The sequence below is a fragment of the Zosterops lateralis genome, assembly GCF_965231275.1.
Source record: "Zosterops lateralis genome assembly, chromosome: 1".
NCBI lineage: Eukaryota > Metazoa > Chordata > Aves > Passeriformes > Zosteropidae > Zosterops > Zosterops lateralis.
The window spans coordinates 53,255,152-53,276,568 of record NC_139762.1 but is presented as its reverse complement, the minus strand read 5'-3'; the positions used below and the strand labels follow the sequence as shown (position 1 = coordinate 53,276,568).

General features: G+C 42.1%; 1 protein-coding gene across 1 annotated transcript in view; it reads right to left on the bottom strand.

The window, feature by feature from the left end:
- LANCL2 (LanC like glutathione S-transferase 2) overlaps positions 1 to 2,617 on the bottom strand; it is a 32,004-nt gene extending 29,387 nt beyond the window's left edge. Inside the window, exon 1 of the mRNA XM_083865546.1 lies at positions 2,416 to 2,617. Within this exon, the coding sequence (XP_083721672.1) occupies positions 2,416 to 2,616 (201 nt within the window). The 5' untranslated portion in view covers position 2,617. The remainder of the gene's footprint in view (positions 1 to 2,415) is intronic.
- Positions 2,618 to 21,417: the final 18,800 nt, after the last annotated feature.

Below are 21,417 nucleotides of genomic sequence, written 5' to 3'. Positions count from 1 at the left end.
TGTGTGAAGTCCTTCTGTCTTCACTGGGGCTTTAGGCAAGCAAAGATAATTCTCTGATGGAATGGGAGCCATTAAATGCAAAAAAAATACTAAAACATAAACTGAAAATCACAAACAATAAAAGCACCCCAAAAGTACCCATCATAAAACCTCACAGAAAGATAATACTAGGAGTGACAGTATGCATATACTTCAAAGAATATAAACAGACATAAATATAAATATACTCACAGTATATTTATATTTCTAGCCCAGAAATACGTAAGATGACTCCTGAGATTTTGCAGATGCAAAGCCAGAAGACCATGTACACTTGCTTCTGCCTTCTATGAAATGCACAGAATTGCTGTAGCTACATGGTTTTAAGGAAGTACAGATGGGTTTTTTTCCAGAGGCACTTCATCCTCCTGAACAAAGTCCAGATACCACCTTTTATCAAATACATGACTACTCAGGTGCCCTAACATATTTCCTGAACACACCTGCACAAACAGCTTCTGGCTGCCACTCCGTAACAAGGAATGTCATCCACCATTGATGCTAGGAAAAAACACACCACTGTAAAACACCATTTTCATGCACAGGAGACCATAACAAGCATTCCTAATGTAAACACAGGGCTAGAAAATCTTGAGTAATTAATTTCAGCTCTGCCACAGAACAATGTCTCTGAATTTAGATTCCCTCGAGAATCAAATCCAAAGTAAATTAGAGTTGAACTATTCTGCAATAGAGCTAGTATAATCTAAAATGTAATTTTTATAGATGTTCATCTTCTTTTGATATCTCACTGTTCTTCTGGTTATCTCACTTGAGAAAGCTTTAGTCCATCTAGATCAGCAGTAAATGAAGGACTATTTTCTCTTTTAAAAAATGGACATGAAGTGTGGCATTTAAAGCAGGCACACAAGAAAGATGAGTGGCCTACAAAGGACTTGGTATGTTTTTTACCAATTTAACAACAATATATAGCTACAGCAATTCTGCCATTTCCTCTCTGCCTTTATACTTGAACTCATGCTTGAACTTGGATGATTTTTACAAACTAAGCCACATACAAAAGAACAAAGAAAAAAACAGTTCTCTTCCACAAGGTAAAAAAAAATAGTTTTACCAACACTCAGCAAACTACCAAGGAGTTGTGCACAAAATAAAGCAGATTTCACTTCTGAACCTACCCTTCTCAAATGCTCTGCTTTTGACAGCTGCAATCAACTGCAGCAGTTAGACACTGAAGCCTCAAAGTATTCTCTTTTGTGCACTCTGCTTAGCCACATACAACTTCATAAACCTCAGTCATAAACAACTTAGTGAAACCTTTCATTACTTTGGACTGACGGTGAGCTGATGGTGTCCTGCTGGTACTTACAATGGTCAGAGAGAATGTCCCTCCCACTGTTGGGCATCACCACCCTTGTCTCACTCTATCAGTAAGTCAAGGTAATTTCACATTGCCACAAAAAGAAAAAATACAGAGCTGATATCAAAGCTTTCCTTTATTCACCCTTTACTCGCCCAGCACACAATCAAGAGAGTTAGGAAGCTAACTTTCCACCCTCAATGCATTTGTGCTTGTAGCAGTGTCACCATGCAGTGTTTTCCAGGCAGAAGATGACAAAGCTGTACGGTATTGAAGGATGAGGCTGCACAGGGGCTAAATGACACGAAGTCCATATTCTGGCATTCCTTCTGCAGCCTAATCCAGCCGGCATGGTAACAGGCCAGGCCAGAGCAGCTTCTCTACTGGAAACCTAAGACACTGATAGTATACCAAAGAGCAGCACGTGGGATGAAGGAGATAAGCAGAGCAGGAGGACTGCACACCTTGTGTGAGCAGTCCTACCAGGCAGACCTTCTGTGGGCATGAGCCGACTGCCAGGTGCCTCTCATGTGCACCTGAACCTATAAATGCGGGTATGTCAGTAAATAAACACGTGAGAACAGTCTGGCTTCGCCTAGTGACTGAGCATTGCTGTTACCTGAGAATAAACTCCTTTTCTAGACGGGCGCTCATCTTTTCCATTCCTTTATGCACTCCTCTGGTGAAACTCGGGCAACTTGTGCTGACAATGTCTTCTGAGACACAGAGCCACCGCGGTAAGAGCAGCTACAGCTGTTCTGCTACACAGCGTTCTATTACCTCCCCCTGGGGCACCGCGCTCTCTCCCGTACGGAAGCAAAACAAACAGCCCGAATTCAGCGCGGCCGCTGCCGGCTCCGAGCCGTGGGGCCGGGCCGAGCTCCCGCTCCTTCCCTCAGTTCACCCCGCCCTCCCTCTCCCTCTCCCGGGCGCCCCGAGGCCGCGGCGGCCGCCCCGAGCAGGGCCGGGCACAGGCCCCGCCGGAGCCTCCCGGGGCGGAACCCACGGCCGGCAGCGACCCGCGAGTGAGGCCGGGCCCGGGCTCCGGGACTCACCTTCCCGTCGGCGCCGAAGGGGAGCGACTCCTCCTCGGCCGGCGGCTGCAGCGCCCTGTCCCGGTGGGCGTCCGCCCCGCTGGGCGCTGCCGCGGCTCCCTGGGGCTGGTAGTCGGGGTAGGGGTTGGCGAAAGCCCGCTCCTCCATCTCCGCCTCGCCGCCCAGCTGCAGCTTCAGCCTCTTGGACATGCTCTCTCCCATCTCAGCCGGCCCCCGGCCCGCCTCCCCGCACGGCGAGCCGGCGGGGACACACTCCGCCCCGCGGAGCGGCGCCTTTGCTGCAACCTTTGCGAGCGCCGCGGCCGCCCCGGGCAGAGCAGCCCCCGGGCAGAGCAGCCCCCCGGGCAGAGCAGCCCCCCGGGCAGAGCAGCCCCCGGCTACAGCAGCCCCCGGCTACGGCTGGGCCGGTCAGGAGGGCGGCTGCAGTGACAGAGCCCGCGGGCCCATCGGGCCCCCCCAGGGCAGGAGCGCCGCCGCCCCGACCCCGAGCCACCGAAGCCCAACTTTGGAAGGCGAAAGGGAAAGCCGAGGCGCCGCGGCCGTGCTGGGCGTCCCCGTCAGCCGGGGCGGGGGAGCGGCGAGCGCGGCGACATCACAGCCCGGGCAGGGGCAGAGCGCGGCCGGGGCCGCGGCCGGGCCCCCCCGCGGGAAGAGGCGGCCCGGCAGGCTGGGTGGCTCCGCCGCAGAGCTCGTTCCGCCGCCTCATCCTCCCCCGCCGGGGCGTCAGTGCCTCGGGCCGCTGCCGCTGCTGCCGCCGGCCGCACGGCGGGCAGGGGAGCGGGGCTGCCGCCGGCTCCTCCCGCCCGTCCCCCCGCGGCGGGGGCGAGTCGCCGCCCGGCGCATCTCAGAGGAGCGGCAGCAGCAGCAGGAGGGGCACCGACAGCCCCAGCAGCAGGCAGTACGCCACCAGCCCCTTCGCCCGGCTCATCCGCAGCCCCAGCCCGGCCGCGCTCATCCGCTGGCAGCCCCCGGACCGGCCCCGGCGGGAGGGAGGGAGGACGCGGTGTCGGCTCCCGCCCCTGGGCCGGCGAGAGGAGGCCGCTCCGGGGAGAAGGGGCTGTCTCCTGCCCTCGGCCCGCCCCCGGGCTGTAACGTGGGTCTGGACGCGCTGACGGGCAGCCCGCTCCGACAAGCCAAAACATACTAGAAAACACACCCCCGAGCCCCCCTAAAAGAGATCAGGAAGCCTCGCAGCCCCGGAGGGGACCGGCGGCGATGGGTGGGGAAGGCCCTCAGCGGGCGGCGGCTGGACGGGAGGGAGGGATCGCATCCCGCCTGGGGAGGAGCAGCCTCTGCATCCCCTGTGGATCCCGATCGTGCCTGGGATCAGTCCTGGGGCGGGGGGCTGTGTACAAGGGCACTGTGTCACCGTAAATTTGGCCCGTCGTCTAATGACACCCCCGCTTTAAGCTAGAAGAGCTCCAGATGAGAGGGCACTGTACAGTCATCGGGGATAAATCTTTTCTACTCACAAATAAATGTCGGTATAGTCACAGCCTTCAGGAAGGGATACTGCACACTGAAATATCGTTCTGTAGAGCAGCCGGCACAAAGCCTGCACAAACGCTGCTCACAGTTTTGTGTAAAAATACAGGCACAGGAGACCTCATTATGCCATGAAATATTTACTCCCAACTATGCCATTCCTTTTCGCCAGTAATTGTAAGTCAGACGGACCATAAAGCATTAATTCAATAACTGGGCTTTGTGCAGACTTATTGATCTTTAGTTTTATGCTTTGGGTAACTTTATTGCTATCAAAATACGTATTCAGTGCATAAGATTAAATAAAGATGACATCTGTCCTGGCACTGGCTTCAGTTTACAGTTGTTTGTAGTAATATACATGTGAATAAATGGGACATGTCTGTCACCTTGTCACAGGATATGAGTTTGAATTAATACTTTATTAATTTATTTTTTTTAATAAATTGAACTGATGACAAAGCAGAAATTCCAAACAACCTGTCTGACAAGAAGTACCTTGTATTTGCTCTGGAAGTGAATATAACCAGTCACTTAAAAATTAGACTAATCTGCAAAATATCCTCTTTTGTGATAATTAAAAAATCACTTTATGCATCACATATTCTTTCATGGGCAAGTCTTTTGTCCTGTATTGCAGTACCTGAAAAGGTAAATGCGTAACCTTTTTAAGACATCTCTTCTCTCTGAACAAATATTTCAAATAACCTGTTTTCATCTAGGATAGTTTCCTACCTTTAGTGGAGACCAGCTGCATTAGTGCAAGTAACTGCATTCCCATAATGAAGATCAGAGTTAAGCCTTTAATATGAGTGTGTGTGGTTTCTGTTTTCTTACACCTTCTACTCTTCTTGAATCAAAATGATGGAAATGTAAAAGCAGGATCATACTATTGGTACCTGCTCAAGGCCAACAGATCAGGAGAGAAGGTGCTCCCTGGCACCTTGCAAGAACCGATTCTTCCCTTCTTCTGGGGCTGTGGGTTTGTGAGTTGCTGGGTTGGCATCTCTTTCCTTTTGCATCATTGCGCTGTTTGATTATCTGCATGCTGCTGCGTTTAACACCCTGTTTTCTGGAGCACTTCTTTCATGTTCATTGTTCGTCACATTTGTTGCAATGGGGTATGTTTAGTTTTGAGCGTACAAGGCCTTCTTTTGTTCTTAGCAGGTGGGATAGATTTCAAAAGACTTTCAGGCTTCTTTTCAGGGAGTGTTTTTTCCTTCTGCTCCTTTACCCTTGATGCATGCAGAGCTCCCGCAGCCCAAATGAGAATCATGGATGAAGGAGGAGGAAAAATGTTAGGCTGAGTGAGATGTCAACCTGTAACATACGTTTTAAGCAATAATAAATTCACATCTCTCATCTCCATCAGTATGAAGCAGGAGGCTTTGCCTACTGAAATCATGATTTCATTTGTGCTTTCATTCAGAAAATGTCTAAATGCTCCCGAAAGCACTGAGCTCTCACCCTTACTTCACCACTCCTGCTAAGCACTCCTGTAACCTGCCTTCTGCAGCATCGGCAGATGTGCAGCCCCGAAAGCTGTCCTTTTCCTTTCTGTGATGTAGGTAAAATCCAACTAATGTCTAAACAAAGCCTGATTCTTACTTAGAAATCATTTTCTTAATGTAAATCATGGAAGTTTTTCTTATCAGATCACTGGGCTATTCATTCTTTACACAAGAGGAATAAACCCTTCTCTTATGGCCTTTCCTTCTCTCCAATGCTCTTCACATCCTGCAGTGTCTGATACTCTGCTCACAACTAGTGAACAATTAGCAAGACTAGTGCCAATTTTTTTCATAGTAAAATAAAATATATCTGTTACATATTCAGTCAGGACTAAATAATCAGAATCCATAGATAGCCCATTAATGACGCTGTGCTTTCCTATGCATTTTGCTGCTTGATTCTCAGCATGCATTGTAAATTAACCTAACTAACAAGGTGGGAAAAAGTCAACCCTCTGGGGACTAGCACACAGCTACCCTTTCTACTACACCCTGTGGGAGCTACACCATGAAGCAATGTGATGTGGCTTATGGAGCAAGTGTGAGCAACCATCAGGAATCTCCATAGCTCTAGCTGTGACATGTTCAATGGTTCTTTCAGAATCTGCCATCATTCTTATTACAGTATAATAGTTCTCATTTGTTTTCATGCACAGTGGCTCAACATATGTGCAAGCAACAGCCCCATCCATGTTTTGCTCCATGGAGACAGGATGATGAGTATATGACTTCAGCATGCATGCTAAAGTGCTTTTTAAATTCTGGGAAGCCATTGTGGCAGCTGGCATTAATCTCATTTTATTTCTGATTGTAGAGATCCAGATGAAATTAACTGAGAGAAGCAAGAGCTTCAGGAATGGACCCTGCTAATGTGATGCATAATGGAGAACAAGGCCGTGCACTGCTTTATTTAGTGTGGAAAAAAAGAAATGGCAATTTCTCAGGTAGTGTCAAGTAGTACAGGAGATCAGTGGAGATGGGGTATTTTATACCTGCTCCAAATCAGGGGTCATACTTTTATTGACCATAAATAAAGTCTTTCATATTTTCATGCAAAACTTTTGCTTTTTCTCTGGTTGTCTTTTCAGGCTGCACTCTGTCTATGGCATATCCTTTGTGCTCTGCAGCAAACCTTTTACCCCTTGATCACTACCATAGGCCTATAGTAGCCTATAAGAAAGGACTTTCTAATTCCCTCTTCACCTCCCTTTATCTGCACTTCCTAGTTTCTTTTTTACCTCCACCATTGTATAAGAATATATTATTTAAAGCTGTTTAGGTGTAATAAATTGGGTGTGTGGGGGGGAGGGGATTGCTGCTTGTAATAAGCATGATATTATAAAATAAAATCTACAGGATCAGGTTTTGCATTTTAATTGCAAAGGACTTGCAGGCTTTGGACCAAGTTCAGTCCCATGTTCAGTAATGTAGCAAAAAAGCTAACTAGTCTGTGTGAGATGTTATTATCATACTGTTATCAGTAGCAACAAATTTCTCTGACTGCTGTAAATAACTGATCTCTATTATTGTATAATTTTGCTATTTAAGATCTCAGAGATTCCTGTGAATCTGAGAAGACACTTTGCTATTCAACCACAAAATAAATGTTTCTCTAATATAGTTGTCTTCTTATTTTCTGTTCTTGTCTTAGGTCTTGTAGCAGAAGAAACAGGGTCATGAAGTCTGTTGCATTTCTGTTCTGATGACTGCCTGCTAATAAATGATAAACCTGAACAGCAGTTCTTGCACTTTGGCTTGTTTTTAAAGAATGGATTTTGTTATAATCAAACGTTTATGTTCCTTATCCCCTTATTGCCAGTGGTTTTTGATTTACACATCCTGGGCAATACAACTAATGTTGAAATCATGCAAAGATGCCTCTAAATGTTCTTAGAGGCCCTTACCATCTGTGATGAAAATGGAGACTGCACACTGCTATTAAAATGTACCCTTTATAATCATTTGCTTAATGTTCAATTCTAAAAGGAGTTATTTCCAACCCTGACAGGTTTGTAAGTCTGGGAAAAGTTCAATTTGTAGAAAGCAAATGTAATCCTCCTGAAGCGTGAGGAACAGAGATGAACTATGAGTACTGTTAGAATAGCTGTGGCTGGCCACAGCTTGTTGTTGTTTGTGATTTTCAGTTTATGTTTTAGTATATTATTTTTGCGTTCAACGGGTCCTATTCCATCAGATAAATGTCTTTGCTTGCCTAAAGCCCCAATGAAGACAGAAGGACTTTACACAGAGTAGGAAGTATCAATAAAAAGGAGCAACAAAACAAGTGTTGGACAAGAGGATTCCTTTTGCCTAAAGAAGCTGTTGCAAGCTGGACATCTTATTTCTTCTAATATTCTTTGAATGATTCAATGTCAGGGGCTTAAAAAGCAGCCCTAGTCACTACACTGAGATTAGTATAGGTGAAAGACTCAGGCCTAGGATTCACCAGAAATTATGGACGTGTTGCTGTGATACACTGAGTGATCTCAGTCCTGTTTCTTCAGGGCTTTTTAATGGAGCCTATCAGCAATACAGCACCAAGCTTTTCACCCATCTTTCAGCTGCAAGAGGTCAGGGCTGTTCCTGACATGTTTGCTTGACAGGTTTTAAAAAACACCACTAAGAAGGGTTTCCTCCACAGGCAGCCATCTCTGCTGTTGTTCCCTTGATCAAATTATTTCCAGTGGCAAACTTGAAAGTCCTCTGCTTCAGTTTCAGACCACGTAGAGAAGTGTTCACACTGTTATTCATGCCTCTGTTGCCTTGCTAAGGAATCAAAACTAGCACAGGTGCAGCTGCCCTCAGCACAGAATTGGTATGTGGATCATAGTGAAAGGTGTATGAAATGAGCTCCATGTCTGAACAACACTCTTCTCTTTCCCTTTGCTTCCTTCCCACCCTCCCTCTTTTGTATTTTAGGTATAATAGATCCCATTTTAATCCTTGTGGAAACAGCATGGGGAGCTGGTGTATTTTTACCGAAGAACAGTGGTGACCAAGGGAGTCACTTATTACCATTGCCGAATGCAATCTTTTTCACACATTCTAAGCTGGAGCCATGGGTACAAGGTTGTGCAGCACATCCATCCCAGCTCCTCCCAGTCGGTGCAGGGCTTCATCTGCCCCTGTGAGGTGTACATTGGCACCATTAGCATTGCTCTTCCCGTGATTTCTAAATTTTGAGGCTAGGAGGAAGGAAAGACAAAAAGAGGAACAGACCCACTTTTTCCATTAGTTATTGAAATGGTTTGTGTTGGCCAAAAACCTGTGCCTGGACGATTTTGTCTTTTGAATTCTTCTTGGTCTTCAAGTTCCGATTTGCATCTTTAAAAAAACTCATGTTTTTTTCAGAGAGCATGAGGAAAAAGGTCAAATTTCCAAAATGTAGATGACTAGCATCTTACAAAAGAAACCAACTACTGCTGTAACAATGGTAAAACCCCTTTAGCTATTTAAGTAACAAAAAGCAAAGAAAGAGCTGTGAGGTTTTATTTAAGGGAAGGATAAGGCTAAAAACCGCTAAGAATACTAAAGGTAATCTAAATCTAGTGAAAAGCAAAATTAATATTTTTGTTCAGTATTTAGTACCAGAGAGATTACAGAATGTGGCTGTGAAACAGGGTAATGGGAATAAGTGAAGGAGAAATAATTACCACATTCTGGGTTTGGGTGAGAACTAAACTTAGATTATTTATTACTCAGTTTAACTGGGATTATAAATGTTGGCAAATGAAACTGTAATTCCCCTTGTAATGTTTATCCATGCAGTGAGCAAATTAGCCAGTATTGTGTGGCTGGAAAATAGCACATATAAGACCTTTAACCAACAGAGGAATCATGAAGCCTTCCATTACCAGCCATTAGTTGACCTTGGCAGGATGCAAAGGTTTACTACAGACGTTGAAGAAAAGATTAATAGGAAAGATGGAGATAAATGGAAAAAATATTATGTGGGTTTGTAATATATCATTTACAGTGGAGAAACTCACTACTGTTCTTCGGCAAGAAAAGCAATTCTGTAGCTGTCACTCTTTGTACATTTGCAGTAACTGGTGTTTTCCCATTTCCTATGTAGCCCCGTAGCAGGTTAATACAATTATCTTAAAGTAAGTGAGGATCTAGATGAAAGGGAGGCAACAATGTGCTATTGTCAAAGGGAATGCATGGGGCTAGAGAAAAGGTAATAGTGTTGGTAGTAAGGTAATAAAGGAGTGGATTTGGGAGTACTTTTAACAGATTTGTATTAACAATGTTTGTACAGCAAATAAGGAAAAAGCCCAGTGAATTTTGCAGATGATTAGAATGCTGTACTATAAGACCTCAGTGAAATGGGCAGTTGTGAATGAAGGGCTGGTAGCTTTAATAGGGGTAACAGTGTATTGACCAGAGTCCAAGGTCATAGCAATCTGCCTGCAGGGGAGCTGGTCAGCTGTAATCGGAAAAGAAAAAAAAATCCAATAAAATTTAGGCAGATGCTGAAAATGGGAATGGAGAGTTTGTTTAATGAGGAAAGCTCAGTGCATTCTGGCTTATCTAGCAGAATGAAGGCTGGAGTGGTGTATAGTTGCTGTTCATAAATAAGAGAGATATATAAATATATAGCTGTATCTACACTAGGGAGGTGAACAATTATTAAGAACCATACTTTGAATGGAAAAAAATATTATATGTTGCCCATGATGAAATTCAAGCTAAAAAACAACAAAAAACGAGTGATTAACTATCAGAAGAGGAAGATTTTGGAGCAACCTATCAGTGAGGCATTTTGGGAATACTTCAATAAACTTCTTGGGTAAAAAATGCTATAGTGTGGTTGTTGTGAGCCAGTAAACCAAGGTTCTCATATTTCTGTGACTTGGGGAAGTACAGTGGTCTCAAGGGACACAAAAGAACTTCTCCTTATTTCTGAACAGTGACAGCTTCTAGGAGCCAGTGAATATGCGAACCAAGTTGGTTTTTTTTCTTCATAGATTCCTGCTGAGGGAGGGATATTGGCAAGTGAGATGGTTGTAATATTCACTAAGCTTCTGTGTGAGATTTCCCACAGCAAGCTTTTAAAGTCTAATTGTCATTAACAGTTCTGCACATGTTGTGTTTATGTGAGGATGGAGATCAGACATCTAAGCCTGTTTCAAATTCCGCCAGGGGAATGACAAGCCAAATTACTGGTCTGACAGATAAGAGAAAGTTAGAAAAGGATGGATCTAGGCAGTCTTCTGTTTTATGGCTTGAAGGGAGATTTCTGTCTGAAGTGAACTCCCCATTTAGACAGTTTCCTGACATGTGTGTTTATTTCCTCAGCTCTCTTCTGCTGTTTAACTGTACAAATATTTCCATCATCTGCTACTGAGCTTCCAGGTCTAACAATAACAAGAAGACAGATGAAATATGAAAGTAGGACCATCTTGGAAGCCATTTAAAATCTATCAGTCTGACATAAAAGAGGGTACATAGTGCTGTATTTAGATTTTTCCTAACCTGAACAGATAAGGAACTTATGTGGGATGTTCTCCCCTTTTTTCCTCAAATATTCTAGCTTTGAAGAGCATTTTGGGTCACAGAATAGAGGAATGACTTGATTGTTGTTTAGTCCCTCCACCACTGTTGTACTGCATGTACTTCACCATAAGGCTGAGTATCCCTCTGCAGTTATGAAGATAATAAGAAGTTGCAGAATACAGAACAATGTGTGCTTGAACAATGAGAGAGAGAAAATCTAAATTCTGCTGAGGTAACTGCATTTACTGCAGTTAACTACTTAATTACTTAAGTAGTTAAATTAACATTACTTCTCCATATATGTGTTGCAACTCAGTTGTCATACCACATCAGAATTAAACAGATAACCTCTGCACATTTCTGGAGTAATGTTGGCCGTTTTCAAGTAATACAAATATTGTTGCATCCAGGATCAAGCAGGTCGTGCTTTATATTTTCACATCTATTTTTTTGACCAAAACCTACAGCATCTTTGTGGCCCAGGGACTCCTTAACACACTGGGCCAACTACTGTAAAAATTATAGATTCCAGGGATTAAGGGGGATGAAATGATTGCAAAACTATTAATTATATTGACTATTTTAAGAAAAGGACAGCATAAGAGAAAAAAAAATAGAGATAATGGGCTTCAGTAAAGAAGATGTTGGTAAAATTTGTGAGAGGATTCTTTTGCAGGGATAATTTGAGGATAAAGAAATGCAGGAGAGATAGCAATTACTGAAAGAAACTGTATTTAAGACACAACAGCAAATTATTATGCTGTGAAAGAGAAAGGAATCAGCGTAAGAAAGAATAGCTGGAGCAGAAGCTCTTTAAAGTCTTAAATGTTTTAAAAGGTATTTGTTTATTTAAGAACGAGGAACAAAGACATTTGGCTAAAGTTGGGGAGAAAAAAAATTGACCCAAAGTGTATGGTGGAACCCAGATAGATAAACTACACAATGACTTACTACTATTGAGGATGATAACAAATTAATGTGGAAAAATTGTATGAACACTAAAACAGCAGAAAAAGGCAAAGTAAATTTCTGGCCCATTTCTTATTAGGTAAGGATTACAAATAATAGGCCTTTATGAGAAAGCTGAGATATTTAATGACATCTTTGCTTCAGGCATGGCATAAATTGTTAGCAAATGCCTAAAGCATTTAGGTTGTTTACAAGAGCACAGAGCAGGGAAAGAAGAGGTTAGAAAATATTTAATGTGTTACATATATTAAAGTTAGAGTGGCCTGATAAAAGTGACCCTGGAATATCTAAGAAATTGAAGCAATATCTGAACTAGTAACACCCATTGGTAACAAAAGAAGAGAAGGTTCTCTAGGAAATAGAAGAAAATCCACAGAACCCATTCTTCAAAAGAGGAAGAAGAAGATTCAGGGAGAGAACAAGTCTATCTGTGTTGTACCGAAAGATACATGTGATCTGTATGTAGAGAACAGTAAGCTAATAAAAACAGAGTAGATTTGTCAAGAATAAATCATGTCTAAGTAATGGTTTCCTTCTCTGATAGGATAATTGTTCTCATGGTAAGGGAAAAGTAGTAGATATGTCTTGACTCTGCTGAGGCTTTTGGTGCAGTCCCATCTAATATGCTCTAAAGGAAACAAAACAAACATATGCCCACCCAGGGTTACAGTACTGCAAGTACACACTTTCATGCTTTGAGGTTAAACTGGGAAGGCATTACATGCAGGGGTCTGTAGAAATCATCTCAGCATTTTCATCAACAACATGAATCATGAAACACACAAGTGTCCAAACAACATGAAGCCAGGAGGGATTACAAGCTCTTTGAGACACTCGATCAAAATTCAGACCCATATTGAGAAATAACACAAAAGGCCCAAAATCAGCAAGGGAAAATTCAGTATTTGAATACAAATGCTTAAGCTTGGGAAAAGGACATTAAAACACAAATTATGAAATAGGGAACGAAGGTGCTCTTATGGAGATGTGTAATGGTGCCATGACAAATGATACTGCCATAATATGATACTGTTACAAAACTAGGCAAATCTCATGCTGTGAGGCACTGACAGAAGTGTTGTGGGTAACATATGCAAGGTAATTATCCTTTCCTGCTTGACCCTGGGATGCTGACACTGGCATGGAACAGTTTTGGACACTACACTTTCTCAAGTGTTGCCAAACTGGGAGGAGTCCAGAAGAGGGAAATGAAAAAGGTAGGAGGTAGACAAAGTATGGCCAGAAAACAAGAGCCAAAGTCGTGACTTTTGAGAAAAGATTGAAGGAAATTGCTTTGTTTGCTATAGAAAAGAAAAGACTAGAAATAAGATGTAATAATAATCCTGTATTCAAGGCCTGTTAAAGAGAAATTTGTTAATGGTAATTTTTTCTCAAAGACTCTTGCAAAACAGACCATTATAAACTCAATGAATTTGCATCACAGATATTTTATGGTGCGGTATTGGGAATTTATCTGTGGTGCAGTGCCTAAGTAGGCTACACAGGAGAGTGTTTATGGAAGGATTTTAAAATCAGGCTGGACAAATTATTAGATGTGGTCTAGGTATAATAGCCCAATCCTTCAGAAAGGAAAAAGGACTATTAGATCCTGAGATGTCCTTACCAGGCTTGCATTGCCATTATTCTACTAAATTAAGACCAGGAACACAGCAGGATTTGACTTTATTATCTTAGCAGAAATTTTTCAGTTCCATACCTCAAATATACAAGGCTATTTTAAGGCATTTTTTGTTTAATAACTACAAATAAGAAAGGAATGTGATTAAATATTTTTTAAACTGTCTTTAATTTTGGGCCGGTTAAGGAATAATGACCTGTAGACAACAAGATGTAATTAAGGAACTATGGGAGGCCTATAAAGAATTAAATTTGGTGTGTATAATGAAATCCCAATGATTTCAGCAGGCTGGTTGTGCCGGTAGCCTTGTTGGCAGAAATCAGTCTAATTATACTACCTTAAAAGTCCATTCTTAGAGTTACTGCAGAAAAGAAAATGGAGCACAGGACAGAATACAACCTAAATGTGAAAAAACAAGCATACAAGAAAGAGAAAGTCAAGGAGACCTTAAAAACCAGAAGCAATAGTTGAGAAATATGTTTAAGTCAAAAATCTTCTCTGTGTTTGTCATAGAATCACAGACTATCCTGACTTGGAAGGGACTCACAAGTATCATCAAGTCCAACTCCTGTCTCTGCACAGAACAATATCAAAAATCACACCATATGCCTGAGAGCATTGTCCACACACTTCTTGAACGGTGTCAGGTTTGGTGCTGTGACCACTTCCCTGAAGAGCCTGTAACCTGGGCAGAGACTAAGTTTCCAAAATTGTCATTTACACCCTTGTGTTCTGCCATCATAGTGTAGAAGGGTGAACACTGGAGGGCTGTGACCTCATCCCTCTTGGGAAGCTGTCACTTCAGTGTTGCTCCATTGGTAAGATCTCTCCCAAATAAAGGCTCTGTATGTTAAGACTATACCAGTGCTGGTTAATGAGGTCTCTTAACGCAGCAGCAAAGGGCATTACTTTCTACCTGCTGCAGTTTATGCATTTATCAGAGCAGCTTTGGGGTTTTGAATGCCAGTGGTGGAGCCCCAGATGTGAAATGCAATACAGGAATTACCTGTGAACTGCAAAATGTAGCACCTTTCTTCCTCAACTGCTGGATCCATGTACACCATGCAGTGGCTCTCAATGCTGATGACAGCCTTGGAGGAAGGAGGCTTCACTGATAGCAAGCTGTTCATGCAAAGCTTTGGCTGTTGTCACCATCACAGCCCCTTCCAGACAATCTATGGGTGCCTTCAGTGCCGTGCAGAGGACAAGTGTCTCTACAAACACAGCATCCTTCCTGGGATCTCATTTCCCAGGCACTACAGCCTTACCCAGTCAGAACTGATCCTCAGAGATCAGCTGATGGAGCTACAAAAAGGACAGAGCTCCTCACACCCCACCTGGGGACATGGCAGCCAGGAGCCTTACAGTGTAGTGCCTGGGCTTCCTTCCCCTAAACCCTTTTCCAACTGCAACATTTGCACCTGTTTGAACCCCTTGTCTGTGGCAGCACTCCTCTAAGGACAGGGGCCTTGGGATCTCTACATCTAACACAAGTCCCAGGGCTGAATCTGGGCTATGTGCCTCCTTTCCTGTGGGGAAGGCAGGTGGACTGCCTCAGCAAAAGAAGAGGGTATAGGATGCAAATGAAGCTGCCGTATGGTCTGGGGCAGAAAGTTTTCCCTTTCCTACTCAGTAATCAACATACTTTACCCATTGCACCCTGAATCTTGATGCCTGGCAGCAAGAGATTCATGACAATGAAGTTTCCACTCTTTAGCAGAAAGCCTGGCATCTGCTATGGCATGCTTTTTAGAAAAGGCACAGAGTAGGAGGGAAGGAAGAAGCTGTTCTGAGGGAAGTATGTTTTCTGAGAAAGCTTCTGAAGCAAAGGGAATTAAGTTTGAATGAGTTCTAGCTTTATTCCACATAAATCTCCTGACTGTTAATCCTTAAACATCAGTGACTGCAAATGCCCTTCTTAGCCTTCTGAGCAGAGGCAGGGAAGTAAACACAATGTTGACATGCCCCTTGGAGGAGCAGCAATAGATAATGGGCAGTAAGAGCTGGGTAAGGGAGGTAACAGGCCTTAGCAGGTGGGATTTGTTAAATCGTTATTCTTAAGGAGACTCCTGCTCTTACTGAAAAAGGAAAAAATCTTGATATTACTGCATGTAGCAGAAGCAATCAGAATGTCTGAAATATCTGATGTATGTCTACTCCGGTTTACAGAGATTCAAGAATCCCATGTGTTGTATGCTTGGGGATGAAATAGAGCTAGACCCTAAGGCATGGTGACCTGTAAGTCTTAAATATGTCCACTTGATTTTTGAATAGAGACAGAAGCAGCCATAAGGTCAGCATCTTTGCCTTATAAAGCCTGAGGCTTTGAAGAGTTATTCAAGGCAATAATTTATCTTGTACCTATGAGGAGTTAAACAGAAGGGTTTTTTGCTTAGAGGAAATAACAGCCAAATTTTTCTCCTCTCCAGAAAAAAGACATGGTATCTTTAATCAGCTGAAGAGCAGAGTTAGTTAGCTCTTTGGCTAATGATGCTTCAGATGATCTCCCTGACCATCAAAAATAAACTAGACAAAGGCTTAACATATATAGGACATATTATTTCTCTAAAAAGGGGAGGATTTATGCACAGTGCTTACTTTAAACTTTGGATATTCTTCTTATTGTATTGCAAACAAATCCTCCCCCATTAATGAGTAAGACTAAAATTTCAGATAAAGCCCTTTAGTCTATAATTTCAAGCACCTCAACAGAGAAAATTCAATATGCAATGATGTGATCTTTGTTTTCTATTACTGGGATGCTCATTCTTTCACCTCCAGACAAAGAAGTTTGCTCGTGCTACAGCCAATAAGACTCTCATTTTCTTGAAGATAGGTGGAGATTTGGCCAACACCCAGCAGCAGGTTTTCTGTAGAATGTCATCTGCTTATCTTCCTCATATAAGGAGCTATTGAAGAAATGTCTACTCTAAGGAAATGCTGTGAAACGGAGCAAGCATCTCTATTTATCTCACACTAAACTGAGCATGTTTTATAACAGGAGTGCTACAGAGAAGGGAGGAAAGGCTTGTTACAAGAGAACACTGATAATTTGCCAATACTGAAAAACTCAACAGGATATTATAGGAACATTATTCCTCATCCCCCCCCCACCCCAGCTTAATCATCATAAGTGATAAAAGCTTACTTATAACATGTAGAGTCTTTTATCTGGGATTTAATAAAGCAATTATCTCAATGAAAGGCAAAGAAAATTAAAATTTGCTTTGGGTTTTCCTAAATGTACAGCATTTTTGTAGCTCACATGACTAAGATTCAAATAAGAGTGTTTTTATCTTGAAATCAGCACAAAAGGCTCTTAACAAATGCCTGTATAAGATCAGCTAAAAAAAAAAAAAAAGAAACACCTTAAAAAATGGCTGCTTTCCTGATTTTACCAAAAGTATTGTAAAAAACAATTGGAAAGACTCAGTTTTAGTGTATTTTGATGTAGTAAGAATTTCTTTCATTGCTTCTTTCTTTGCCTCTAAGTTTACCAGTTCATCTCTAGCAATTCAGATTTCTATGGTTAAAATATACTGCTGAGTGTCTTTGTAAGCAATGTAAACCAAAGAGCATCACACAGTAATTTCTGCAGCTAGCAAAGAAATTAACTTTGGATTATGGCATGTTTCAAAAAGTCATCTAGGCTCTTCTCTTTGTTACAAATTCTATTTGATTGCTTGTGTCCTTATCAATAGATATTTTGGATTTTATTAGTGCTTCAGCACACCAACAAAGTATCTTTAATTGAAAAACGTGCATGTCACTCCTAAATAAAAGATGCATTTGCTTTATGATTGTTAAGATGTTAATTTTACACAGAGTATTGTGACAATATCAATTAACTCCACACCTAGTAGCAATATCAAGATAGAGTTAAATGGGCACACAGAGATCCTTGTGGTGCTCCCATCTTATCCAGGGTGAAAGTTGAAGGGTGTTGATGTAACAAGAAAAGCATCTTGTTTTGCTCTGGTCTGGCCTCTCATCAGACAAATTGATTTAAAAAAAATTAAGTGTGCATGCTTGTGACAACTTCAGAATTTACAGTATTAGGCAAAATATGGTACATTTATTTAGAAAGTTTATTCTTCAATAAATCTGCCTCTAGTGGAAGAGGCTGACTTTAGTTGTGTTTCCTCCTCTATCAAAGGTATCACATCGCTTTTGAAGGAACCATTATTAACAACATCAAACAGCTATTGATGGTGACTGCTAAGAGCTCAGTGGTTGCTTAAGCTGGTAACAATCTAGACCATATCTAGATTTTACTTTGTGTTCAGTGGAAATTAATTCTTGGGCTATTTTGGCTCTACTGACAACATTAGTGACGTGGTATTTTCTGCCTGCTGCCTCCTGGTTAGTCAGTGTTGTGGGTTTTTTTTATTCTTGGTAGCTGAGTTGAGTTTGCATTGCTTAAATGACTTCTCTTTGTTCTTTTTTCTCTCCCTTAAAAAATAAATACTTCCCAGTCTTTCAGTTGATCAAGGCTTAGAAGCCCACTGCCTCTGGTGTTTTCAGTCTCTTTTGAGTTTAACCTTGTTTGTCAGGATTCTTGCCAAGTGCCTCAGGATGCAAAAGAATCACAGACACGTCATCTGGGAAAAGATTTTGTGTTCAAGCTGAGACTGAATTGACTTACTGGCTATATAGGGTACTAGGGAATACACATTCACTACATCTGTCTTCAAGCCAGGACTTCAATTAAGCTCAAGAGAAGCAAAACTTAAGATTTACGTTTTAATAGAATTGTCAGGTTCCATCTGTTTGCCAACTTTTGTATTTCTTTTTCATATGCTCAGTATTTAAGTGGATGTTTTGATGTTTTCTGGTGCTTAATGTTTTCTAACAAATTGAATTGCAGTCTCACGTTCAAACTAATAAAACATAATAAAAGTTGTCTTATCACAGCGCAATTTGTAATTCAGTCTTCTTCAGTTCTGACTATTTTCTAACTTCAAGATGACACTAAAGATGCTAAAGCTACTCTTTCTAACCTGAAGATTGTCTAAGTTTGGATCCACTTCTTGCCAAATTGCAATCACTTCTATATCCTCTGTGGTAGTGTTGGCTCAGAACTCATGCAATTTCACAGGCATCCTTTGTCACATGGAAGGAAAATGCCCTTTTTGGTGACATTACTACTAAGATAACGTGCTGGACAGACAACGTAGGCCAACATCATGGATTTTGCAAGGTGCCAATACAACCATGTAGTAATTCTCATTTTTCCTACATTTCATGTGCTTATGTTGCAGAGTCAAATACTACAGCACTGCCATTTGCTGTAGTATTTGAAGTTTTCACCCATACTAACTTTCTTATAATGAATACTACCAAGTCCCTGCTTTAAAAAAGGTGAAGGTTGGTATTTGAATTGGAGCACAAACAGGCTCATTGGAGTATCTGGAGCCAAAGACAACTAGGGGCTATTGGTATTTTCTCTGGCACTTGGCAGAATGGAGGATGTGATTTTCTGGGATACTAAGTCTCCCACATACAAGAACCAAGCTTGAGGGGAGCTATAGATCTGCAGGTTAGGAAAGGATTTGGAAATATTTTTGGAGGCTTACAAATATATGAAATAGGGCTTTGCAACAAAATCAGTTCATGCCAGCAGATGTACTTACTAGATCACAAAGCAGTGGGACTCCTACAGTGTAGTTGCTTCTTCAAGGATGGATGTCCCATTCCTGGCAATGTTCAAGCTCAGGCTGGATAGGGCTCTGAGCAGCCTGGTCTAGTGAAAGTTGTCCCTGCCCATGGCAGGAGGTTTGAAACTAGATGATCTTTAAGATGCCTTCCAACCCAAACTGTTCTATGATTCTATGATTGTTCAAGGCATAGTTTGAAAAGCTGAGGAAATTTCCCTTTTATCCTTCTTGCCTTCACTGAAGTATTCATTCAAAGACCAAGTCAAATCTGGAAATGTAGTAAAAAAGTATATAAAGCACTTGAATTCCTCACAGCATTATCCAAATTAAAAGCATTCAGTGATTGTCAGAGGTTGCATGTTGATCGCCACTGGTACTTCCTATATTAGACATCTATGAAATACAGGACTTGTATCATCTCAGTCTTCAAGTATTTGAGCATGAACATTATTAGGGGCTTTACTTTTGTGAAACAACAAAACCTGAGCAAAACCAATTTTCTGATAGTCCAGTTCATCTCACTTATCCTGGATCCAGTCCATCAGAGAGGACCTGAGATGCTCTAATGGGCAGTGATACCTCATTTGACTTGGTTTGAGGGAGAAGCTTGTGCTCAGAGACCTCTCAGCAGCAATGTGTGATGGAAGATCTGTTTTAGATTTTGCACAGTGATGTTCATAGGGGCCATCTCCAAATCAGCACTCACCTTGAGGAAATGCTGTGAGGATCTCTTTGCCTTGCAAAGGATAGAGATTTCCCAACAGCCCTTCATGTTCTGACAGTGTCTGGCCAGACTTCACAGCCCACTGAGTGTTGTATCCAGTTTGGTGCAGTGAGCAATATCTGATGTGCACAGTCTACTAGCACAGCAGAAGCATCTGCTCACTCAGAATCAGTTTCTCCTATGATACTTAAATTTTTGCCCAGTTGCCATTGAAAGCAATATGGCTAACTGAAAAGTTCAGTGGCTATTTTTTGGGGGTTTTTTCAGCACTGTTAAGAGCAGGAGATTATTTTACTCACAACATGTCTTCCATCCTTCTCTTTACCTCTGACAACAATGTTCCTGTTCCAAACTGCTGAGTTATTTTTGCTGAAAATTTCAAGAAAAATAAGCAATTTTGTCAGGCATTGAGAAAAAGAATACAGCCAGAAAAAAGAAAACCTGTAGTGGACTGAGGACTATGGGGAATTCTTGCTTTATTTGATCTAAAGCAGCCTCTGCGACTTCCATTCCAATTACTGTTCCTTTTTGACAAATCAAGGATAACCGATGTAGAATTAAACCACTTGGGAAGAAGAATAAATCACAGTCATCAGGCTGCAGATTGCTTCATTAAGTAAGATAATCTATCTTACTTATGGGAAAAAAAACCATAGAAAAAAATTGCCTTTCAACCAAAGCAGTCCTGAGGGGAGAAGGCAACATCAGTGTATAGTATTCAGTGACTGACAGGATGGAGCTATGGGCTTTGGTTATGAGATCTTCCTCCTCAGCAGGGTACCTGCTGCTTGTGGCTGTCTCAGATCTGGCCTCCCAGAGGACATACAGGCTATGTAGTAGTCAGGGCTTCATCATAATGCAAAAGAGCACAGGACTGATGTCAGAGGCTGAGAAGGGATAGGAAACTGAAGAGGTGAGCAGGTGGTCAGAAGATGTGGAGGAAAGGTGGGAAAGAGGGTAAAGGATCCCATAAGGTGAAAAAGATGATGGCCTAAACAACAGATAGAATGAAGATGTGAAGGATTAAAAATAGAAAAAGAAAAAGCAAACCAACAGCATTACCTTCTACTACTACTTTGATCAGGAAAAGCTCCTTGATCTTAGCTGAGAATTCTTTGGTCTTGTAACACAAGTAGGTGGCGAGAATGGAGTGAGAGAAAATGAAAAGCCTGGGTGAAATTCTCAGAGAGGTACATAAGAACTATGATAGTTGAGGCAGAAGGTGGTTTTTAGTGTTATATTAAGCTGTGTGAGATGTGATGGGGCAAGGGATGTGTCAAGTGGAACAAGAGGACCAGACATGTTGCTGGTATGAGTGCTGCAGATTTAGCAACCCAATCCTAGTGAGGTGGGATGGGGAGGAGGGGTGTGCTCTTCTCACCAGGAATGTCTCCTTGCACTGTTTCAGTTATTGCTGAGCCAAATGATGCTGCAGGATGGGAGAGAGGAGTGAGTGGATTGATGCTTCCGTTCCCAGTCTGGATGTGGGCAAAATGGGTATGTTTTCTTGGTTATTTA